This window comes from Xiphophorus hellerii, chromosome 16, assembly GCF_003331165.1.
Source record: "Xiphophorus hellerii strain 12219 chromosome 16, Xiphophorus_hellerii-4.1, whole genome shotgun sequence".
NCBI classification, from domain to species: Eukaryota; Metazoa; Chordata; class Actinopteri; order Cyprinodontiformes; family Poeciliidae; genus Xiphophorus; species Xiphophorus hellerii.
The window spans coordinates 20,415,348-20,439,276 of NC_045687.1; the positions used below are offsets into that span (position 1 = coordinate 20,415,348).

General features: G+C 40.9%; 2 protein-coding genes across 4 annotated transcripts; both read left to right on the forward strand.

The window, feature by feature from the left end:
- The first annotated feature begins 12,435 nt into the window (after window positions 1–12,435).
- On the forward strand, window positions 12,436–16,638 carry mgp (matrix Gla protein). Of its 3 annotated transcripts, none has more exons than XM_032588671.1 (5): window positions 12,436–12,563; window positions 15,271–15,341; window positions 15,447–15,476; window positions 15,967–16,060; window positions 16,163–16,638. In XM_032588671.1, exons 2-5 carry the CDS (start codon window positions 15,281–15,283, stop codon window positions 16,329–16,331), a joined length of 354 nt encoding a protein of 117 aa, XP_032444562.1. In that variant the 5' UTR covers window positions 12,436–12,563; window positions 15,271–15,280; the 3' UTR covers window positions 16,332–16,638. The 3 variants fall into 3 exon arrangements, with proteins under 3 accessions (XP_032444562.1, XP_032444563.1, XP_032444561.1); XM_032588672.1 differs by having other exon boundaries at window positions 12,437–12,563; window positions 15,268–15,341; XM_032588670.1 differs by lacking the exon at window positions 12,436–12,563 and adding an exon at window positions 12,604–13,226.
- A 3,723-nt stretch (window positions 16,639–20,361) lies between these two features.
- Window positions 20,362–22,917, forward strand: bglap (bone gamma-carboxyglutamate (gla) protein). Its single transcript, XM_032588481.1, has 4 exons — window positions 20,362–20,510; window positions 20,596–20,646; window positions 22,424–22,508; window positions 22,621–22,917. Exons 1-4 carry the CDS (start codon window positions 20,456–20,458, stop codon window positions 22,721–22,723), a joined length of 294 nt encoding a protein of 97 aa, XP_032444372.1. The 5' UTR covers window positions 20,362–20,455; the 3' UTR covers window positions 22,724–22,917.
- Window positions 22,918–23,929: the final 1,012 nt, after the last annotated feature.

A 23,929-nucleotide genomic window follows, 5' to 3' on the forward strand; every position in this document is an offset into this window, starting at 1 on the left:
TAATGAAAGCCACGTTTTAATAAATTCAACTTTCCCGTTTCCTTAATGTTAAAATCCTTAATGGCAGCAATCAGTTCAGCATGCTTGAGCGTGTGTGTCTCCCTCCACTTTCCCCCTCTACCGCAAACCACATGCTCACGTTCCCTTACTGCTAATGAAAGAGATTAAAGAGTGTGTTTTGTTTTGCTATGGTGGTGTCTTCGGTTGTAGCCCATAAATTTCCAATCTGTTTTGTTCCATTATTCACCCCCCACTACTCGATTCGCCCCCGGCTACCTAAATACTCCATTTCCAGCTCGCAGTGCAGTAATGTGCTCATAAATACTTTAACAGAGTCTCTAACATTGTGATGCAGGGAAGGAGGCTTTCTGGCTGTTATTAAAACCTGAGCAGAGGGGGTTGGAGAAGCCACATTATGGATCCTGTAGGTTTTCAGCAGCTATGAGATAATAAACTGAGGACACACTGGGCATTTTTAAACAGCAAGAGACAAATCCAGCAAGCACATCTTAATAATGTCTCCAAAACTCAATACAGACTCTAGAAGTGTCAGCATTTCTCTTGGGAAAGTTAAAGAAAGCAACTGAAGTATGGATGCTCTATTAAGCTGCTCAGTTTATGTAAATAATAGTAATAATCTATTATCTAAAGTATTCTTCAGTTGTTATACATCCCAATTCACCATGTTGTCCTTAACATATTTGATTGTTGATTATGCTAATAGAGATAACAGCTTCAGCGCTTCTTGGAAGGCTTTCCACAATGTTTAAGAATTGGTTAATAAACACATTCTCAAGGTCAGACACTGATGTTGGACAAGAAGGTCTGACTTGCAGGAACTTGGAGACCAAGTCAAGCCCTCAAACTGGATGTTTTGCTTCTAAAAGTATTGCTGAACTATTCTTGCTTTGTGGCATCCCTCTGACAGATAGACCTCCTTACTGGTCCGTGGCGACACAGCAAGCTGTAATGCTGTGTATTGACAGCGTTGGAACCAGCATTAAGTTCTTCAACAATTTTAGCTTCAGACGATTATTTGTTGGATCAGACCACCTACACTCCTTTACTATCCACATGCACTACTGATTCAGCCTTTGCGCCTTTCTTAGACTTAGACTTAGTTGGAAGGTGTGCCTCGAATACGTTTTCTACGCTTTCATACATGTTCGGCCCATGGGGAGCTGACGCCGCCTGCTTGCTACTGAGAATAGGAGAATATTTTACATGCTTTATTAGATGCAATTTGACTGTGTGGAGGCCGACAGAAGGCAGGGGCTTGTTCAGATCATTCATTCATGTCAGATCCTCTATTATACACAGCTGAGTTTCCATTACAAATGTACACAAACCTTTTTTTTGATATTCTATTAATTTCACAATGATGGTGTTTCCATTGATAAGAAATGCAATTAAAATCACACGAATAAGTTTGTTTGCATGGCAAGTCATTAAAAATCATGGCACTGACGGATGTAAACACTTCTATGAGATCTATTCATATTAAATCCACGGCACTCATCATAGCCATTAGAGGAGATGTTTGGGGTGCTTTCCAGGTGTTGGAGCAACAAGTCCCTCATACATGGGAGCGTGAGGGGGAAATTGTAGTCGGCGATTTTACAGAAGAGTTATGGATGCAAATGTTCAAACGACAAACTCAACGTTTGATGTCCTGTGATGCTGTGAGAGCTCTGGTGGAGTCAGCTACACATTGTCCAACGAGGTCAGTGCCAGCAAATAAGCGTGTTAATGCTTCATGCAAATCGGTGTGATAAAAAAAAGTGTTTCCATTGCAGATTTTCAAAAAAAATACCAATTTCAATAGGCTGAAAAACCACCTCATGCTAGCACAAAAACTTTTAATCAAAAAAATGTTTTTTTTTAAATGACCTTGTTTGAAGCAAAAACATTTTTGTAATTCCAATTTGCGCAATATTATGGTCAATGGAAATGGAGCCAATGACCACTACAGACTGGAAACGATGCGCTAAAGTTTTAGAGATGCTTCGACAGTATACCACTCTTAGATTCATAAAAGTGCCCGTGTTTCCTGCTTCCTCCTCAACGACCTTGAAGACAAACTGTTCTAAAGCTGCCTATCAGATGGGGAAATACTGTAAAACAGAGTCAGAGTGAATAATACAATAAATGCTAACTGGATTTATACATTTTTACTGGAGCAGCAAAGCAATTTCAGATTGTTCTGTCCATGAGGAGATATTTTTGGATCTGTGTGCCTGAGATGGCTCAGCCACCTCCCTGCTGCAGCGTACTGTTCTCCCTGTAAGCCACAATGAACTTTAAAAGCTCCTCTGAGCCCAAATCCCCTCTGTAGGCAAGTGAAGGAGAGGTGGGAGATTCTCTTCAGTCCGTCACCCACTCACACTGCAGCAAAAAGGAGGCACGTCACAGGACAGATTGACTGCAGCACCATGAAAAATCAGAAAGACAGAGAAGTGATGGGCCCAGGGTGGTGAGACAGAACAAAGAGAATAAAAAAAGAGAGATTGCCACACTTAAAAAGAGACAAGGGAGAAATCTTGAGGTGATACTTAAAGAGAAGAGAGAAGGAGGAGGAAAGAACAGATGGAGTGTTTCTTTCCGCCCTTCCCCAGGTGCCTCCATCAGGGCTAATATCTCATTACAAGTCTCAGCCGGCAGCTCTCAGGCAGTCAGGCAGAGGTCAGGAAAGCTCTGGGGAGACGAGCTAGCAGCGAGACTCTCATTTAGCCCGACAGCGTGAAAGTCCAGAGACGGGGAAAGACTTTGAAGTATGGCCTCGGCGGAGGGTTTTGCTGAGATAAACACGCACATAGCAACGTGTGAGAACGAACCTATCAGGAACCAAGATGTAGCAAGAGCAGAGGAAGCCCTAATAAAGATCCAGTGAGTCTTAAATCATCTCTTACTGTACTACCCTCAAACCAGAAGGTCAGCCCGTTTATAATAAACGGTTTTCTTCTGTTTCTACAGTTAAGAGAGTCATTCGGATTCCTGACGTTTCCAGTCGCAATTACGGCTTCAGTCCAGCAGGGGGCATGTCAGGCTCACGAAGTAGATCCTGTCCTCTCAGACGCAACATTTTCTGCTTCTGTTTTTATTTTCATTTTTTTGTAACCCCTGCTAAAAGGGTTAAAGAGGACAGGCCTGGTGTGTCTAACCACAGCTTTACATTATACACGCTTCATTCACGAGTCTGCTATGAATAAGGTCAGTGGTTTTCCTTGCATAAACTACAGACGTGATATGCAGACGACAGAGGCTTTCCTGTCATGATTTGGGCTCATAATCTATTTACCCAAATGTCAATCATTTCACAGAAATCTGCTCTGTAGTAGCATTGCTTTTCTACATTTAACCCATCATGTTGTCTGGTTATTTATCACCTACTTTACAAAAAAAAATAAAAAATCTTACCCGACGAGTAGTTTAATGAGGAAAACTTATTTTCTTTCCACTTCACACTTATCCACTTTGTCACATAGAATCCTAATAATACATGCAATGAAGGTTGTAGTTGCAACCCGGCAGCTTGTGCGACATTAATGCACCATTGATAGCAATGTTTTATCTTATATGTTCCTGACTGACAAGTGAAGGAATGTGGGTCAGGAAGAGTCTGTAGGGTTGTCAGCAGGATCTTCATCACTCAGTGCCCAGTGGATGCCTGCATGTCACAGGCCAGTTTGCTGTTACTGCGTTGTGTTTGTGTAAACATGTCATTATGCCAAGCGATTCTGACGGCCTCAGACAGCGAGAGGAAAAGACAGAGAGCCGGAGTGACGGCTGGCAAAGCAGACAGATGAAGTGAGTCGACCAAAGCAGTCCGACCCAGTTTATAGGGCCCATTTAGAAGCACACAGCAAGTTTATTGCATGATGGTACACATTTTTTATTTGTTTTGGACAACTTGTTGTGCAATTGTAAAGTTTAAGTTTGGCCTGTTAAAAAGTGACATGTATTTCAAGACTTTGGAATTTGGGTTCCAAAAACATTGCAGGAAATCAAAGACGGTGGATGTAAGTCTGGTCTTACAGCGTTGCATTCATTTCAGCTTCTAAAATACCAAATGGTTCACTACGAAATTATGGTAGCTATTTCTACAGTGAGAAAAGGAGGTAAGATGCAGGGAGGTAGGACACAAGGAAGGAAGGAACAAATGGAAAAAAGAATTAGGACACAAGCAAAGAAGAGGGTGAGGATAAAGGAAGGATGAAAAGGAAGCAGGTATGAATGAAGGACCAACGGCATAATAAATGAAAGGAAAGAAGCAAGAACTCAAGGAAGTGAAGGATTGAAGGCCACAAGGGTGGAGAGAAGGGACACCACTCATGTGTCCCTTGTCCCCTCAGGAGAAAGTGTCTCCTGAAGGACAGGAGACACCTTAAGGTGACACCTTAAGGAGAAGATAAGGTGGCAGGACATTATGAAAAAAGGAAGGCAGTAGAAACTAACAAGAAAACACAAGGAAGAAGGGAAGATGGAGTATAAGTACATAAGGTAGGACACTAAGATGGAGGGATGCAAAAAAAGGTAATAAGGAGAGAGACAAGGAAAGGATGAAAGGCAATACAAAAAGTAAAATGGAAGGTCACGAAAAAGGGAAAAATAAGATGGAAGAAAGACAAGCAAGAGAAAAGGTAGGGCTGACAGAATGAAATAAGGTAGGAACTTATGAAGATGATAATCAGGAAAAACAAAGGAAAATACATGGAAGTATAGTAGGAAAGACACAATGGGGCGTGCCGTGGTGGCGTAGGGGTTAGCACGGCCCACATTTGGAGGCCTCAAGTCCTCGACGCGGCTGTCGCGGGTTCGATTCCCGGACCCGGCGACGTTTACCGCATGTCTTCCCCCCTCTCCTTCCCCCTTTCCTGTCAGCCTACTTCATGAAAAGGGACTCTAGAGCCCACAAAAAGACCCCCTGGAGGGGTTAAAAAAAAAAAAAAAAAAAAGGAAAGACACAATGAAGAACATAGAAGAAATGATGGGAGCACACAACAGACATGCCAAAATAAAGTCTAGAAATAGACTTTTCTAGACTGCATTAGGGTGTAATTTAAAAAAATAGAGAAAATTGAGGGATAAAGTGGAAGATGGGGGAAAAACTACCAATCAAGCTTTTTAACAGTAGAAGGAAAAAAAGTGGGAAGTTGTATAAACAATTCTGACGTCCAGATGTGGAGCATATTGTTGCACTTAGATGTTTTTGTTGCCATCCATGGTAACATTTTCACCACGTACTTTTCCTTTTATTCGGCTTTTCATAAACACATGCAGTGTCTGGGATTACTTGTGTTGCCAGCTTTTGATGGTTATCTGATTCATTGGATTTTTGTAAGAGTGCAATTAAAACTCTTTGGAGGCATGTTTGTTGTATCTGGCATGAGAGGAGCCGGAGGGTGGGGATGACTTAAGCAAACAGCACATGAAATTTTAAAAAAATGGTTGATGTTCCCATGAGAAATTAAAGCTGATAGCTTTTCAGCAACAAAAACATAAACTTCGTGAGTACAGATGCAGTGGGATCCACATTAGAATCCTGACAAAAACCTCAGTTTTTGTCAAGATAAACATTTGAGCCTGTTTAAAATAACAACTGAAATAGCAACGCTAAGCACCTCTTCAATCAAATCTTGGACATTTTTAGATGATGTCAAGGCCTCTGCTGTTAAATTTATATTTCCGAGACATGAAAAACCTACCGTAGCGCCTCGTTTGGGAGATCACCAGAGATGGAGCGAAAGAAGTAAAACGACACAAGCCATTTAAAAGTATTCATGGAGTTCTCGCTTCTATCCTAATTACCACTTAGCTTGACAGTTTAAAGATTAATCAGTGAGATTATAAGTAAACAAGAGTTATTTTTGGAGCAGCGAATGATACCAAATCTTTGCAGCGTCACTGCAAGAGACAAATTTAGTTAGCCCCACCTGGAAAGTTTTATTAATGACCATTTGCTTTCAGTATGGGCACATAGTGGAGGCTTGACGCCCAAATGGGTTTGGGAAAAATACTCCTTGTAAATAGGGAATTTTACGCCTGATTCGGTAAACTACAGGGCCTTGCAAATGTTTTCATACCCCCTGAGCCCTTGTTTGTATTCAACTAAACACTAAGTTACTGAAATTTCAAAACATTTTACAAATGACAATCACAAAAGTGTGCTCAGTGAGTCAGTACTTTGTGGAACCCCCTTTTGCTGCAACGTCAGCTTCAAGTCTTTTGGTGCATCTCTAGCAGTTTAGCACTAGTAGAGGCGTTGTTCTTAATTCTCAAACCTACCGTTAAGTTTTCTGTAGAACAGTGGTGCCCAAAGTCGGTCCTCGAGGGCCGGCATGTTTTAGTTTTCTCCCTGGTTTAACGCACCTGGATCAAATGATGGCTCATTAGAGGCCTAAGAAGAACATTGACTCACTGAGGAAGTTGTTACTACAACTAGGGAGAGAACTAAAACATGCAGGATGCAGGCCCTTGAGGACCGACTTTGGCCACCACTGCTGTAGGCTCTCATTGGTTTTCTTTCAAAATTACCTGGTATTTAACTCTAATCATCATCACAGCTTCCATGCCACCACTGCTTTTCTACCCAGATATCGGGATGTCCAGGGCTGGTTTTAACATCAGAAATCTATCCTGGTTTTATCTTACAAAGAGTTCCACATGTTTGTTGTTTCCTCTCTATTTGTTTCCTATTAATTAGATGTCTTCTAAGGGCCAGTGGTTACAGACCAAACCCAAGGCAAGAGTTGTTCGCATTGTATCTTGGAATCCCACAGGGCAGCCTTTGTCTCTAGGCCTGTTTGTTGTCTTCATGAACAGGAGCTCAAGGTGCAGTAATGGAGACAAGGGAGTCTGGTTTGGGACCATCAAGGTTTTACCTTTGAATTTTAAAAATGATGTGGTCATGTTGGCGTCTGCAGTAGATGACCTCGGACTGGTCCACATAGAGGATTAAGCTGATCTCTAGAAGGGATGAGAATCTTCTGTTCTGCAGATCAATGATCATTGTTTGCCTCAAGCGGAGGATTTCAGTGTCTTGGCATGTTGTTGACAAGTGATGGCAGAACAAAGGAGGGGTGGATGGTTGTATTTGTCTTGTCTGCACTTGTGATTATCTTCCACTTTGTCATGTTGAAGAAAGACATGGGTCAAAAGCAAAGCTCTTTATGCAACAGTCCACCTCCCTTCTGAGACTCACCTATGGCCATAAGATATGGATCATGACTGGGTGGAGGCGTGTCTTTGTTACCCTCTTGGTACCCAGTACCCACAGCAGCCAAACCTTGACTGAGATGAAAGCATTTTCCTTCCTCTTCAAAGCTACGCAATACTTTGTTTACATCTGTCTCATAAAATGCCGAAGTTTGTGGTTGTCATGTGACAAAGTCCAAGAAAGAAATTAAAAGAGTGGGAAAAGTTTTGCATGGCACTACATTAGAAAAACATCACGAGAGGTCCGTGAGCCCAGCAGTGCTTTGCTACATCCATAAATCTGTATCAAGTTTTGTCGACATTCACATGACAAAACTCACAACCAGATGACAGCTGCATCTAGGAGGGTTGACTGAGTAATGTCTGTTCATCTCCTCCGGCCCAATCCCACAGCATCCCTCAGACAGGGCAGAGCAGCACGGTTACATCACGTAGTGTTTTCACGGCCTGAGTCACACACACCACTATGTTTTCCTTGTGTTGTGTCAATCACAGCAAAGATGGCTAAAACATGAGGCTTAAAAATAGCCAAAAAAAAGTTATTAATGGAGAACATGTTGGGGTTTTTTTTTTTTGGACAGTTGTTTTCACATTGGTGTTTGTCAGTCTGTGTTGTGTCCGCTCAAACCGACACAGGCACAAAGCAACCTGAGTTACACACGGTCGCCCATTGCGGGGAACGCAAGCCTGCCCAAACAGTTCTGAAAAGGTGTTTTTGCAGACATTACATGGATAGTTTACACATTTGTGGTAATAGCCTCATAATGAAGTCAAAAGTCACTCCTTCCTATTTTTTTTCCCAGGCAGTTTTTCCTGCTTCCAAAGGCTCATTCTTTCCTTTTACACGTCTTCTTCCATCTCTTTTACAGTACTTCATCAACAGACGAAGTACAGTTGATGAAGTACTGTGAAAGTAACTTCTCTGTCACCATCACATGTCACAGAGTTTGTAAATTTCCTCCACGTGGCCTCAGCATGTGTTTACGTCTCGCTGCGTACCGATCTGGTTCCGATAGCTTCTGGTCGCTCCTACTTTGAGGATGTGCCGTACAGGAGCGTTATTAAAGGCAGCCGTCGTGTGCTGTCCCGCCCGGCTGACTCTCATCCTGTTTACCACATCCTCCCTGTTCCTCGTTTATCTTCCATCTCTGCCCCTGACGCGGTTGACTGAGGAGGTGACTGGTCAAAACACGACTCCAGGTGTTTCAAGGAGTGGGAGAAAGCAGAAATACCGGAGTAATTTGACGGAAAATGAAAAGAACTCCGTCTCATAGCTGTGGAGGAATGTGTTTGGAGGATCTTGAAGGTATATGAGTACAAATGCACTATTGTGCTCCTGTTTTTCATGCAATCACCTGTGCTTCGCTTAGTTTGCCTTCATCTAACCCCAAATCTTAGAACTAAACTCTTCATTAACTCTGCAAATAGCCTGAAATTTGCACAATTACACCTCTCACTCATTTTATTTCCTTGTTCTGTTTTGGGACAATTTTGTGAAATAATGAAATTTTAACTCAGACGTTGCACAGTTACACCCCACAATGATCCATCTAATAAACATGGGTGGAAAAACTTTCTGTGTGTACTATCTGCCCCTCCTCTTTATTTTCATCATTTTGTTTTTACCTCTCTTGTCCCGATTTTAGTAGATAGTGAGAGTTTATCTTCTTCTTGCAGACTGTCTCGGTGTTTATCTTTCTGTCTGGATTTTTTGGTTTCCTGGCACAGGGATCACCTATTCAGTTTGTTTGCTCTTGGCGAGGGTCGGGTCTCGCATAACTATTCATAGAGCTCTGCAACTGAGGCAGCCGTGATGTGGTATTACATAACTCAGATATGCTCCACAGAGATGTTGTCTTGTCTACCATCTTATTACAGTTAGCGTGCTGAAGGTTTGCAGATAAAGATCAGACTCAGTGGGTTAAATCTTGCAATCGGAAGGTTGTTGGTTTGATTCCAGCTTCCGCTTTTCGGGTTGCAACTTGGGCTTATACTGAACTTAACCCCAAGTTGAGTATAAATGTTTGTGATTGGGTAAGTGTGGCTATAGCAGGAGTCGGGTTAACAGAATATTTTCCGTATTTGACCGTTTTTTTAAGCCCCTTAATTTTGACAGATTATAATTCACACCCTTGATTGGTGCACATGGGCAGACATTATAGACCTTACGCACAGACTACATCGCAGAGGCAACTAAAATCAATCAACAAAAAAAATCATTTTTGAATATCATCTCATGGTCACTGAACTAAATGCGTCTTTCTGACCGGGAGCTGGCAGCGTGTTGAAGAGTTATGGACCGGACGCTTTGGAGCTTCTGGTTCAGAAGCGCATTCCAAACCTTTGGTAGAAATGGCGCCTTTAATTCAAGCCTCCATTACATATAGACCAGAGAAAACTAAAGAGAATGCAATGTTGTGTTAATCCATTTACATTCTCAACAGAGGAGCCAGCAGTTTATCTTGAGGAAATAAATAACGGTGCAGAAGTTAATTAGACCGTAACATGCGCAGTATACTGCACAACCAATGCGGACGTGGCTCCGCCGCTGCGAAGAATGAACAAATCTGCCGTTTTAACAAATGGACCTGGAAGAGATTACCCTCCCGCGGTCTTAGCATGACGCCTAGGAGGAGCGTGGCAGATGTAACATCTGTCCATTCCGGAGAAGCAAAATCACACAAAACAAATCCTTGTATAAGCGCACGGCTGCATCACGAACAAGGTAAAAAAAAACTCACAGAGTTCAATTGATTATAGGTTTGTGAAAGGACAACTTTAAATGAGATGTGACACGTTCCTACAATACTAGAACTTGCTCAACTTTTAGGCATAATACAAAAATAAAAAATGCATTGAAATTCATTTGTAACATTTTTTACTTTCGTCCCACTTGTTATTTCTAGGTATTTATGGCGGTGCCCACATTTTAGGAAAGTTTCTGAGTCCTGCAACTTTTAGATGTGTTTCTTGTCTTGCACACTTGAATGAAATGGTTAAACTGCTTTACTGGCATGCAGTCAAGCCCCACGCAGCTCTGCTAATGAGCTTATATTGGAGCCAGGTGTTGTGGAGCAGAGAGACATCTAAACGTTGCAGGAACACCGGCCCTTGAGGACTGGAGTTGGAGATCATTAGTCTAAAAGGCAGTTTCTATACCTTCTCAAAATTAGCCGTAAAATCCAGTGGGCTAACCTTATGTATAGCTTCTCAGTATGATGCAGTAGTTACATACCACTCTCCCCTTCCCCAGGGTCGCTTCATAAAATTGTAGCTTGTATTTGTGTTGTGATGCTCAGCATAAAGCTGAGAATGGTTATCACATCCCTCCATCCACCCCTTGTCTTTTGTTCATCTGAAATTGACTCATGGGGGCAATGGTTCCAGAAGGATGTTCAGCCCAATCTTGCACCCTAAATTATCCACAGACTAGAGGACAGTCTATCATCTATAGTAATTTGGGTCTCTTCTTAATGAGATATGCCCAGAAAATCCTGAACTATTCATCTTCAATGGTTTGATCGGTCCATCTAGTGTGATAAAGCAGGAGGAGAAGACTCTTCATCTACAATTGATCCTAGTTATCAAACAGTACATTAAGCTCAGTTCATTGTTCAAATTAGTTTGCTGGGTTTCCTTAGAAACTTTTCAGATTGCTACAGGTCATTGACTTGCAGTATTCACTCCTCCTTGATGAGCATGAAGCAACACTGGACAATCACTTGCATTGTGTCTTTGAATTCACAGCAATCCCTCAAACCGAGCATGCATGTAGCGACAGTTGAGAGGAAACACTCCATTTTAACAGGAAGAAATCTCCAGCAGAACCAGAACCTGGTTCAGTACGAACGACCGTCCACCACAACCTACTGGGGATTTGAGAAGACAAACGAAAAAGAAACCGAAGAACTGATGGAGGTCTTTCTATGTTAATTAAAAGAAAAGGTTAATAGCAAGACAGGGACAAAATTTAATTGTTGGCAGTATTATCTCAGCCAGTTCCCTCCTCCAACCAGTCAACAGAATGCTACCAGAGGTAGCTTCAATGGAGAAAACAAAAAGCATAAAATTAACAGTTAAGATAATGTAAAAGTTAGAGTAGTAGAAAAATAAAGTGAGGGAAATTGGTCAGATTGTCCTCGAACAGCCTAGATCTATTCCAGCATAACTACAGATATATCTCAAGATTACATAAATCCTTCGAATGAGGTATGAGAAAGGCAGAAGTAGGAAATTTCCCTGGGTCTACTCACAAGTGCCCTTGTGGTATTCTTGCTAAGTGATAAATGACTCTGATAGCTTAGCCCACATATAATTGACACATTAGGTGCACAGATGATGGTACAGAGGACTTCTGGGTCATGATCCAACAATCTATTTCTGGCTCCATTCTTCGACATTCATGTCAAAACACTGCAGTTCTTGAAACTTGATTTTGTTCCATGTCACTGGACCATTTAAAGTCAGGTATTGGCATGCCCGGGCTCGCCTTTGACTTGGACTTTTGAAGATTCTTTTTGGGGGCTGCACATTGTGATGCCTCAAGAGCCAAAACTTCACTCCATGAGCTCACCCTGCAGGCCTTGCTCCAGGAAAGTGCTTCAGTTCTCCCTAATCTTGGAGGAGTTTTGACTGTTTCTATGGTTTTCCTTCATCAAGATTCTTGAATTACAGAATTCAAGCGTAGGGTTACATTCAGACAACCCCTGAAGGGAAAAGCAGAAAGGTTCTTGAATTGCATCTACGATCACAGAACTTTCTTCAGAGGGGAAGGTGATACAATTAGGATTCAATAATGGCTAAATAAATATCAGCATCAACTATTATTAAATGTCCATCAGTAGACTTTTAGCTAGCAGTAGTCTCAGGCACATTTCAGTCACACATTGTGTCCACATGGTGGATGTTTTTTTCTTCATGGTGGCAAACAGGAGTGAATATTATCATGTGCCTGCTACGAAGCAGGTTAGATGGCCTTCTGCCATCCTTCACTCACCGTCCCCTTTATTCCCCCTCATCTCTGTTTATCCCCAACTTGCTTTTCTCAATTTCTCCTGGCCGCTCCATCAGCTAAAGCAATGTGCTGTCCTGCTGGTTGCTGGGCGTGGGAGTTAGAGAGACGTGAGCTAATACTCCGGTCTGATTGAATGTTGGAAAAGAGGGCTGATAGTATGAGAGGAAAGGAGGGCGAGAAGGCGGTAGAGAGGAGGGAGCCCGTAGGTAGAAAATGAAAGGGTGGGTGGGATGTGATGAGTATAAAGGCTTTGCTGTAGGGAATTAGGAAATATTTCACAGGAGTAAATACTGGGCGATATTTCCAAAACTTCTCCCTTCATCCAGATCACACAGTAAGTACTTTATTGCATCGTGTTTAGTGCTAAGACTTTATTTCTCCTTTGCTTGACTTAAAGCAATCAAAGGGGAATGTAATATCCTCTTTGTAAAGGATTTTTTTCAAATCTTCTTAAAATAACGCTAAGTAATCTTTGCAGCTTATTCTTCTTGTTAATGTTAATAGGATCATTAGAAGTTGCTTCACGCTGACTGTTTGTATGAACTAGCACCACATCATTGCCTTTTTCCACTGAGATGAGCACATTCTGACAACAGGCAAGAACGCTGGAAACCTTCCCTGAGAATCAGAACAGCATAAAACTTTGTGAACACACACCCACACACAGACATGACTCTGTATCTCCAGTTGTTGAAGACTTCTCTTTAGCTCTGGGCCTGCTCTCTGTACCTACCGCGTGTGAGTTTTGAACCGAAAATGCCTTGGGCGCGGATGCTGTGTGTACAGTTGTGTACGGTCTGCTTGTCTGTGTGCAGACCGATGACTTTGATGTGTGAGTTTATGTATCATGAAAGCAGCTATTGATGGCAAGAGAAACCTGGCTGCAGAGACAGAATTCCTTCCAAATCACACAAGTAGAAGAACCTTGTCAGCAGTCTGGTCATGCAAACACAGTTCCTGTGTGCCTTTCTGCAAATTCATGCATTCCCCACCTGGTGTAAGTATTTATACAGGTGTTAAATGTTTTATGTTGAATCACTCATTCCTGGGACTGTCTATTTGCATGTAAAAATCTTCTCTGTGGGTGTTCGTGTGTGTAGTGAGCTATAAAGAAGAGTTTATGGTTACACTCTGCTGAGCAAAATGAGTTTGAACTCAAGGAGCTGGCTGCCGCCCAGCGCTCCTGAGCCACAACTATTCTCTGAAGGCTCTTTCCTTCAAACTGGAGCTAAAACACATTTCTGGGCTCGGTCTTGTGTTTAGTTCAGACTTTCTCTTCAGGCCAAATACATATACACAGTCTTTTGTTGCCTTTATTCAATCATTCCACACCAACATGTCTCATAAATTATGCCATAAACTTGTGGTCCTAAAAATAAATAAGTATAACTGGTGGCATAAGGGTTGTCTGTTGGTAGAATATCAATCCATCCACTGTCTACACCTGCTTACCTTTGCGGGGTCGCTGGGGGTTTTGGTGCTTATCTCCAGTGGTCATTGGGTGAGACGTGGTGTACACCTGGGACAGAACGCTAGTAGAACAATTTAACTATGATGATGCGAACCATGAGGAACCAAGGTGAAGTGCTGCTGGCTACTGATGTTGCTGTCAGTCGACCTTAAAAGTTGGAATTTGGATCTAGGAATGAGATCAGACCCAACCTACCAATGTTCCGGTATCAAGTTCAAGCAGCAGATGGATCTAGTCATTGATATCCTCAGTGACCATTCTAACTGCAGTTACTAATTCAAGCTAATTGTCATGCATATTTTGTCCTTTGAATCTTTGTAACATGTTCTAAAGGAGGCCATATAAGCAGGGGCCGCTTATTGGCGGTTCAGTATTCACAGTATCACCCATTTTGGAGATTTTTCTGTAGAATGTGACTAAATTATTTCCAAATAATTCACCCATTTGTGGTAGAAAGATATTCAAACAAATATGGAGGTTCGAAAGCTAAAATACTTCAGTGAAATGCTACTTGCCACATTATTGGCTGACTCTTGGAAAGCAGCCAATCCAGGAGTGGCACTGACTTTCTTTGCCACTGATTGGAGCGGAGATAAGGAAGACTGTAGGTATTGGATTCAGTGCCAAGAGCGTTTCCACTGTGTATTAATGCATATTAAGGTAAATTTTGTGTTTTAACTATTAAAATATTAAAATATATTTGGGAATTTCAGCCATTTGTGGGTGGTTGTGGTCCCTATCCACTGCGTGTACAGGGGTCCACAACATACCTATTTGTGAAATATTTAATTTGTTATAAGTCATCAGGAGTGTAAATGATCTGTTTTTACATTTTATATGTACAAGTTGAAACTTTAGGTCATTGCTGGACGGAAACCTCAAGGGGCTATACTGTAAACAGTTCAACCCTTTACACCTCTGAGTAAAATTTGTCATTCACTGCTTGCTACCAAGCTAAACCAGACTCAAGAAGGACGAAACTTCACAGTGATGACATGGGCGGGGAACTAGCTCACCTGCAGGTAGGCAGCTAAGTCAAAAACAAGATGCATCAAAATAAGGTTAGTGAGGAGAAGGACAAATAATTTTTAATTTTCTATGAATCGCTTGCCCTCCTCCAGCTGAGCGACCGGCGAAGTTCGTGCGTGTGACATTTCGAGCTCGGAGACGTGCACACGCAGGCCAGCGACGCGACACAACAGTGTTGTTGCCATTGTTTCTGTGTTGGGTTCACCCCGAATGGCAGAAGACTATCGCTTTTCACTGTCGTTCGTTGCTTCCAGTGTGTTGAGCCCATTACTGTCACAACCTGTGATGGACCAGCGACCTGTTCATGGTGTACCCCAACTCTCATCTGTTCGCTTGTGACCCTACAAGGACCATTTAGTAAAGACAATGAATTTTACTTTTAAAAGTATTTCACTACTACTATTACAAGTAGGCTAGATAGAAACTGTCATATTTTTTCCTTTCTGTGCCTTAAGTCTTTCATCATGTCTTAGTAAGACAAAACCCATTTTTTCCTTGGTCTCTCTTGCTTTCTGACATGACCTCTCTCCTGTGTCAGCAGTAAGGACAAGATGAGGAGCCTCCTTCAGTTCTTGGCCCTCTGCGCTGTGGTCTCCCTCTGTGTCTGCTATGGTATAAAATGCCCCCAACGTCCAAACAGTGCATAAACTCAATGCATAAACTTCCTCAATTTATGTTCAGCACTCATGATTAACCAACTTCATGTTTTTCCCTTAGATTCTAATGAAAGCAATGAATCCCATGAAGGTGATTAAGTGTTAAAAAAAATCTCAGTGCCTGGAAAAACATGCATGCGTTTCTAACCCAGACTATATTAAAGCTTATTTCCTTTCACTAATCACAGTGGTGGTTCTTGCATGAATGGTGCTCCACCTTCTGCCGCTCCCAATCAAATAAAATGCAAGACTGGATCTACATCCTTGTGCAGTCCCACACAAATCATGTAAAACAAAAAAATAAAAAAATCGTTTATGGGGCTGTTATTACAGCATAAACCGCATAAAGTTACTTCCCTAAAAGAAAGTAACTTTTATTGTTTTCATTATAGTACCAAAACACATACCAATGAAACCAAGTTCATTTCGTCCACCCCAAATTGCTTGTGCTCTTTCCTTTCTTGGCAGCTACCCAAATGGCCCATTTCAAAGACCGCCACTGCCCATAGAAAATCTTTTCAGCTTCCAGGACTTGTGTGTTTGTAGCAGGACTGCTGTTTAGGAAAGTTTTGTTTTTCCAGATTTATTTGTGCCACCAAATCGAGCCAACTCCTTCATCCAGGGGAGCAGACGTACCACACCCAGAGCAAACCGCTACAACCAGTACTTCTCGAGGTAAAGCACAGCCATGCAAACACACCTTGTAACATCAACTTCATCTTGGATAGGTTAAAATGCAAACACATTATGCTTCTCTTCCAAATCCTCCCGGAACAGGAAGTCTCCAGCAGAGATCCGTGCAGAGACCTGTGAGGACTACTCGCCCTGCCGCTTCTACGCCTACCGCTTTGGCGTCCAACACGCCTACCAGAGATACTTCGGAGGCCGAAATCCACCACAGCAGCAGCAGCAGCGCTACAGACCGACGGGGACTCGTCGGTACTAAAACTTGAGTGTTAGGGCGGCACCCTCGTTGCCACATGTTCCTTCACTCCACACCTGTTAAAGTTTTGTATAATTTATATATTTTTCTCAGTTTTGCCAAGAGAGAGAAACCTGGATAATACAGGAGTCCAGTGTGGCCTGAATCCTATTCTTATGCTTACAGATATTAACATCTGATTCCACATGTAATCTTATTTTAGTGTCTTATTTTTAAGCTGGACATCCCAGAAGGAAATGTCTGTTATATTATCCATCTATCTTTTTTTTTGTTGAAAGAAATAAAAATAAAACATATTTCTTGAACCCTGTGTTGGAAGCCATTATTAGGAAGAGAGCAGGGCTGATGGAATGAACAAAGTAAGCTACTGCTTAAGGCCAGCAGGGGGCCCCAAAGAGCTTCTAATGCAGCGTTCAGTCAGAGACGAGTCCATGCAATTATTATTTTAAACAGATTGTTTTGAAACATTAATATTTGATGTGAAACAAACATCACTTGATATTTATTGCAGGCACATTTTTTTCAAAGTAAAGCCTGACCTCCTGAAAATTAAAGCAAGAATCAGTTTTTTATATCCAGTTTTTCCAGGAAATCCTAAATTCTGGCTTCGTTTTCAAGACAATAACAGCCTGGCTGTTTGTGGTTCTGAGTCCATAATCAGATCTGGTATGCTCTGTAGTTTTTAACATCATTGCATTATATTCTTTGGACTATAGACAGGATTTCTCTCTTTTCTGCATTGAGCTGGAGGAAATTCTAGTCCATTAACTTATTAACAGAGACTCAGGGACTGAAAGGGTCTGTGGTCATTTGGGGACGTGGAAATGTCTGTGTGCCCTCGGCACGCGCAGGTTGTAACATTTTTTCAACAGAGGGTGAAGCAAGTAGACATTAAATAAAAGTGGCTCGAGAATAGAGCCTTCAGGCACCCCACATGTAGCCCTCTGTAGGTATTTCCAGTTTCTGAGAACAGTATTCTTGAAAATGTGTTCTACGATCTACAAAAAAACTCTGCAAATTGGTAAATTTTCCACAAATAATTTGGAGTCACCGAAAAATTCACACAATCTAGACTACGGATAAATGAGGGTTCATTCTATTCTACCTTGTTCTGTTACATCTACACCTCCCCATGTTTGCGGATCTTATTGTTTCACGGAGCAGAGAAGTAAAAACAATGTGGGGAACCTTCAATTATTCACAGTAGCTTCACCTTTAAAATGGCATTTTAAAGGTAAAAATTAGAGCTCTGGTGGAACAAGTAAAGTACACATAAAAAAAAACTCTAATCCTCCTTTATTACACGACAGTAATCCAAGCTGGTTATAATCTTAGGCTTTAAATTACTGAGGTGTGTAGGAGTAAATATTGCGAATAAACACCCAGCAGAGAAGCAAAAACAAGAATAACAAATTGAAAAACCTCAATATATTTAAGAAGTCAGGACAATTAAAGTTTTAGGTCACCATTTAGGAAAACTACAGACTCGTTCCAGGGTTAATAAACAGAAACACAAAACAATCCAAGCATTGTTGATTCCATTATTAACATTTGTTGTAGTTTCTAGTGGAATCTCTATAACTGAGGACGGATCGGTGCGTCTGTCTTCCCTGCTGCATGCTGGGAAGACATTTGGGTTTGTGCCGCCCACAAACCCAGAAAGGCAGTTTCACTGGATGTTTTGTGGTCATGTGGCCACAAATAGGCACAATGGAAGTTGTTTGGAGGTCAGATCCCCAAAGCAAACACAGACAGAGAAATTACACCCCTCGCTGTCTGTCAGGACTCAATAACCTAAAAGTTTACTAAACAAAGATGAAGGACAGAAAACAAATTAAGAAGGCTAATCTAAGACATTTTCATATTTAAAGCTTTCAAAGAAATATTGTTCTCGTATGAACGGGCCATTTTAATAATAACATTCATAACGCAGCCAGTTTTAGAGTTTTCAAAACATGCTCCAGTTTCAGTTTGGTAGAAATATCTTTTCCAAATTTATCCCTCCTATAACTCCTCAAACGAAAAGGCTCCGGCTTATAAAGGTTGTCTTCTCTTTGTGGCGAGTCTCCGCGGTTTGCAATAAAGCCGAGAGCCCTCAGACTAAAACCATGTCACATCAGTGGAGACGGCAGGTTTGCCTTCTTCAGATTGTAATGCCTGGTTCTTGCTGCCATCTGGCCTGAGTGGCCTGAGCCTAAAAAGCCTGCGGCCGCTGGAAGGCTCCGACCTGCTCAGGGTGCCAGCAGCCACACATGTTTTAAAAAGGTTCAGTAAAATCTGACAAATCCTCGTCGCTCAGTCCGGACTCCTAACTGCAGTCCTGAAGTGTCTGCAGTCTGGTTTCAACTTCTGTCTCGTTCACACACAGTAAAGCTGTCGCTTTGAAATTGAGAAAAACAATAATATGAACTGGTCTGATTTCTCCAGCTGCAGGTGACATGACAGGTAACATTTGATTTGACAGGGTGTGCATAAGTATGAGAGGCTGTCCAGGACAAAAACTATGTTTTGTCTCTCACACACTACTAAAGACTCATACACACACACAAAATATTACAATTGCACATATAAACTATTAAAATATCACACCATATTTTAAGAAAACATAGTTTTGGTCCTAAACGGCTTCTCGTACATAAGACTGACATGACACTATTATAAACATAACACCTGTTATGAAGTGTCATTCTATAAATAATGACACTTTTAATGCAAAGTTTCATTGAAACTGGCATTAAGACTCTATTAAAAGTGAAAAAGTTATTTACAGAATAATGCAAAGTTGACCATTTTATTGGACTTTTAATGCAACTTTTAGTACAACTTTGCATTAAAAGTGTCATTATTTACCAAATGACACCTCATTTAAACGGTCATAAACATTGATAAAGACTCCTTAATGTTTATGACAGTGTCATGTCACCCCTTCAAATAAAGTCTTTCTGACGTTTCTTACGCACTCTTCAAAATGGGAAAAACAAGAAAACATGCCATTGTATTGAGGCAGGTGTGTGTTAATTTGACACAACTTGCCCAATGCGTTCCAGAGTACCATGGTGAAATAAATTTTTCTGTAAGACCGTTTTTATTGTTTAAGCACAAAAGTGAAACATTACCTTGTGAAACATGTTTTGTTTTACCATCACACCTGCCACCACAACTCCAGTATTCCCTGCCCTAATCTTCATGACCGCCAGATAACACTTAATGATGCAAGTCCTTATGGTTTTAAGAAAAAATAATGTACGAAAATAATTTAAAAAATCACATACATATGTAAACCCCTTGAATAAATACACGCACATTAATCCTTATACTACTCTATAGGAGCTTATGTGAAAAAATGACATTGAATCAGATCTCTACAATTAGGCCTTTGCCACTTAGAAATCAATGTGTTGTTTGAAAGGCATGTGAAGTCATACACTCTTTTCCATTCTACCACAGCAAACGTGGAAAAAGCAGGTTGCATCTATTGTAACGTACAGTGGAGGAGCAGTGATGCTGTGGGTCTTAGTCTCTTCCAAAGGCACAAGAAACCTGAGAGTCAGTGCCATTATGACTATTTGAAATAGCAGGACACTTTAAATAAAAATCTAGACTCTAATAGCTAACTGTAAAAAAAAAAAAAGCTTTAAAAAATTATGGTGGAGGAAATGCGATGCTGCTGGAATGGGAACATTTCAAATCGCTCACATATTTACCCCAGGATTCCCAAAGACTGTTGGAAACCCTTCACCTGCTCTTGGTGTGAAGTACATTGTTTGCAACAGCTTTGTTTTTTTAGGGTCCTTTGAACGTGTTTTCATTCGAGGTGAGCCTGAAAGGCACAGCCTGAGCCCCGTTTATCTGCTGGCCTGTGCTGCACTGGTATTTGCCGTTTGCCACATAATGGCGACATAAAAATCTGTCCTTTTTGTCTCTTCTTCTGGAAAAGCTGCACATCTTTTCCATTGGTGCTGGGGCGTGTGATACACGTTTCCCCAACCAATCACGATGAGGGACACATCTATAAACCGACTTTAAGTAAAAGGATTGTTTGGAAGAAAAAGAGCAGACGGACGGACGGACAGGGAACGGGAGCTGACTGAGACCTGAAACTGCAGATAGAAGGAAAGAAGCTGAAGATGAAAACGTTCATCGTTCTGGTTCTCTGCTCCCTGGCAGTCTATATGACTTCAGGTAAGTTTATATAATAAGAAACGTGACACATCACTAAAGCATATCTCTAATTGTTATTTCTTCTTCTTCTTTTTTTTGTTTACAGCTGCTGACCCTGACCCCCAGCCTGCTGCAGATGCCCCGGCTCTGGAGGAAGGTATGAAATCTGATATTCAATATCATTCAATATGTACCACTATTTGTCATTTGATTGATTTATTAATAGGGGGATATATTTAGAGAGCAGTAAAACCAAGCTATCTAAGGTATAAAGTTTATAGTTGAGCCTAAAAGCCTGCACTGCAAAACACAAACAAACAAACAAAAAAGTCTTACCAAGTAGTTTTGTCTAGTTTCTACATGGAAAAAATGTCTTTCTATAAGTGAAGTAATCTGCCAGTGGAAGTAGTAGTTTTTCATCAATATTAAGGAACTAAATATTAAACTACTAGCATATATCTTGCTGAAAAGTTTCTTGTAAGTTAGTTTTTGTTTTATGTCAAGTTTACTGAGATAGTTGCCATGGAAACTACATCAAATTCAGACATGTTAGAATATTTCTTTTCTTTCTTTTTACATGCAGCGTCTCAATCGACACAAAAACAATGACTTCATTCATTGTGTGTTTATTCTGTCGCTGTCTGCATGTTGACATTTTATTTCGTTAAGATAAAACAGATTTTACTTGAATATAAAAACCTGAAATGAGAGTAATTAGAAGTGCCTCGTCGGTTTGGGCAGGTTGTGATTTGATTGGTCAGCCTGAACATAAGAGGTACAACAGATCTAAACTCGATGCTTTTTATTCTAGTAAACATGTTTCTGTTTTTATCAACTGGCTTTTCTCATTTTACAAAAGTATTCACACCCCTTGATTTTTTCCCATCTACATTCAGGCTACAACCTCAACCTGTTTTAGTTGTTTTCTGTTTATTTTAATGGGAGTTCTTGTTTCTAAAGTTGCCCAAACTCAGTCAAATCTGTAAATGTCAGTTTTCGAGATTTTCTTCAAAGATTATCAGCTAGATTTATGTCTGGACTTTGACTAGGCCAAAAATATGTTGTATTTGTTGAGTCTTCTATATATTTTATATATAGTGTCTGTCTTCTTTAATAGAGCTTTGTGGATTTGTCAGAAACATGACTATTAGTTTGGGTCAATAGATTGCACACTTTTCTCACTTTTGCACACTTACATATTTTTATTTGGAAATTTGTGGGGGGAAAAAATGCATGTTTACTTTTCTGTTCATAATCTTGTACCGTTTTGAGTTGATCCTTCATGTGAAATCCCAGTAAAGTACATTGAAGGTTGTGGTTGTAATGTGACATAATCTGGAAAACCTCAAGGAATCCCTTACAAAAAAATCCCATGAAAACCACACATGTGGTTCACACAACTTTCCACATGTGAATGATGTGAATCACATGTGAAAGCACATATCACTTTCACATGTGATATGTGCTTTCACATATGTGATTTACACATGTGGAAATATGTGATACACATGTGTATCACATGTGATACACATGGGAATCACTTGGGTTTTTTCCACAAAGTATTCCAAAATCACACGTAAACGTGAAAATTTGTGTGAACCACGTGTGCATTTTTTATGTGGCTCATGATTTTCAGATGTGATTTTTACATGTAAAATTAATGAGATTTTTATTACACATTACATATAATCACCCAATCTTTACATGGGAAAAAAAATCTGATCATATGTGGTGCACATGTGAGAAATACGTGATCACATGTTGAATAAACCATGGATCACATGAACAAAATACTTGATCACATGTGGAAAATGGGAACCACATGTGAATTTCATGGGATTTCTTTGTAAGGGATGTGAATACTTCTTTGGAGCCCACGTCGCAGTCCGTCACACTGCATTAACGCAGCAAAACGTTAAACGCGTGTCCTGCAGGACTGTTTGTGGAGAAGGACGAGGCCTCCGCCGTGGTGAGGCAGAAGAGAGCTGCTGCAGAGCTGTCCCTGGCTCAGCTGGAGAGGTACTTCTGCTCTGCTGTCTCATCTCCGCTCTGTATTTTTCATGTTTATCCAACTTTATTAGATTTCAGTCAGACTGGTTTCAGAGGCTGACTCTCTGGCTTCTCTCTGCAGTCTGAAGGAAGTGTGTGAGGCCAACATGGCTTGTGAACACATGATGGACACCAACGGGATCATCGCCGCCTACACTGCCTACTACGGACCAATCCCCTATTAGAAGCAACGATCTGACTGCTCAGCAAAACGGTCCACACCTCATGTTTAAGCTGTTTTCTTTCTTTCTTTTTTTTTTTTTTGTGGTTGGACTCAATGGTGCTAAATGTGTGATAATGGAATAAGCTTGCAAAGATTGAATTGCTTTCTGCCTGTAGATTAGTGTGATAAAATAAAAAAAAGATTCTTTAAACTGAACCGGTTTGAGTTGGTTTATGGAAGTCCATCACACTCATTTTACACATTTTGGCCACTAGGTGTCCCCATTGTTCAAGAGATCTATCCATCCATCCTTATGCCAGTCGCCAACCGAGAGGCGGGGATTAGTGCCAACAATCGATTAGAACATTTAATCACAATAATATTAATCACTCGCTAGAGCTTTGATTAATCACAATAGAGGCAATCATAGTGATTTTGTAATATTGAAATGTAAAAATGCGCGTACTCAAAAAAATGCTCGAGAAAATGTTTTATTGTCTCAAACCAAACATTTGAGTTTTCCAGGGGTTCATATTCAAGATGGCTTAAAAGAAGTCGTTTTGTTTCAGACGTAATTTAAAAACCATAAACTGCTTGTGCTTCAGTGGAAGGATAATTCATCGTCGTAATTAGTAGACTGCGTACTAGTTTTATTTCATCCAAGCGTCCATCGCGGTGCTTTTTAAAGCCACTCTGAGTTGTTGAACACAGTACAAGACCGTGCAACGCGCTGAAACAGGTAGGCCTCTGCAGGAGAGAGGCTTTTCGGTCCAAATAGGTAACATGATTAGTCTGCATTAGGTGCAGATTAATGCAGATGATGCAAAGGTTTTAAATTAATCGCATGCATTAATGGGTTAAAGTTGACAGCCCTTTTAGGAATGTTTTCTATAAAAGTCTGAGTGTGTTCTTTAAATCTAGACATTTATTTTAAACCATTTTACTAAAACTAAAGAAGAAGAAAAAAGGTCTGCAAATGCAAATGCAATCCACAATACCACACTGAGGTCCAGTACATCAGTCAGGACATATTGGGACAGTATAATGGGCCCCAGATGTATTTAGGTGTGTTTCAGTGACTGTGTTTCATTGACTCCTTCAGGTCTGGCAGACATTATAGCCCAAACTGTAGTCCTTTTCTCCAGTTAGCCTCACTGATTATAGTGGTTTCAGTCCCAGTCTTTTGACTTCCCTTCACAATGTACACGTGGAAATGCTCTTGCTTTCA

Coding starts and splice junctions, on each gene's coding strand:
- mgp (XM_032588670.1), top strand. CDS start 13,093: ATGGCAAGAGAAACCTGGCTGCAGAGACAGAATTCCTTCCAAATCACA. Junction 15,342..15,446: donor CTCCCTCTGTGTCTGCTATG/GTATAAAATGCC, acceptor TTTTTCCCTTAG/ATTCTAATGAAAGCAATGAA. Junction 16,061..16,162: donor TACAACCAGTACTTCTCGAG/GTAAAGCACAGC, acceptor CTCCCGGAACAG/GAAGTCTCCAGCAGAGATCC.
- bglap (XM_032588481.1), top strand. CDS start 20,456: ATGAAAACGTTCATCGTTCTGGTTCTCTGCTCCCTGGCAGTCTATATG. Junction 20,511..20,595: donor GGCAGTCTATATGACTTCAG/GTAAGTTTATAT, acceptor TTTTGTTTACAG/CTGCTGACCCTGACCCCCAG. Junction 20,647..22,423: donor TGCCCCGGCTCTGGAGGAAG/GTATGAAATCTG, acceptor CGTGTCCTGCAG/GACTGTTTGTGGAGAAGGAC.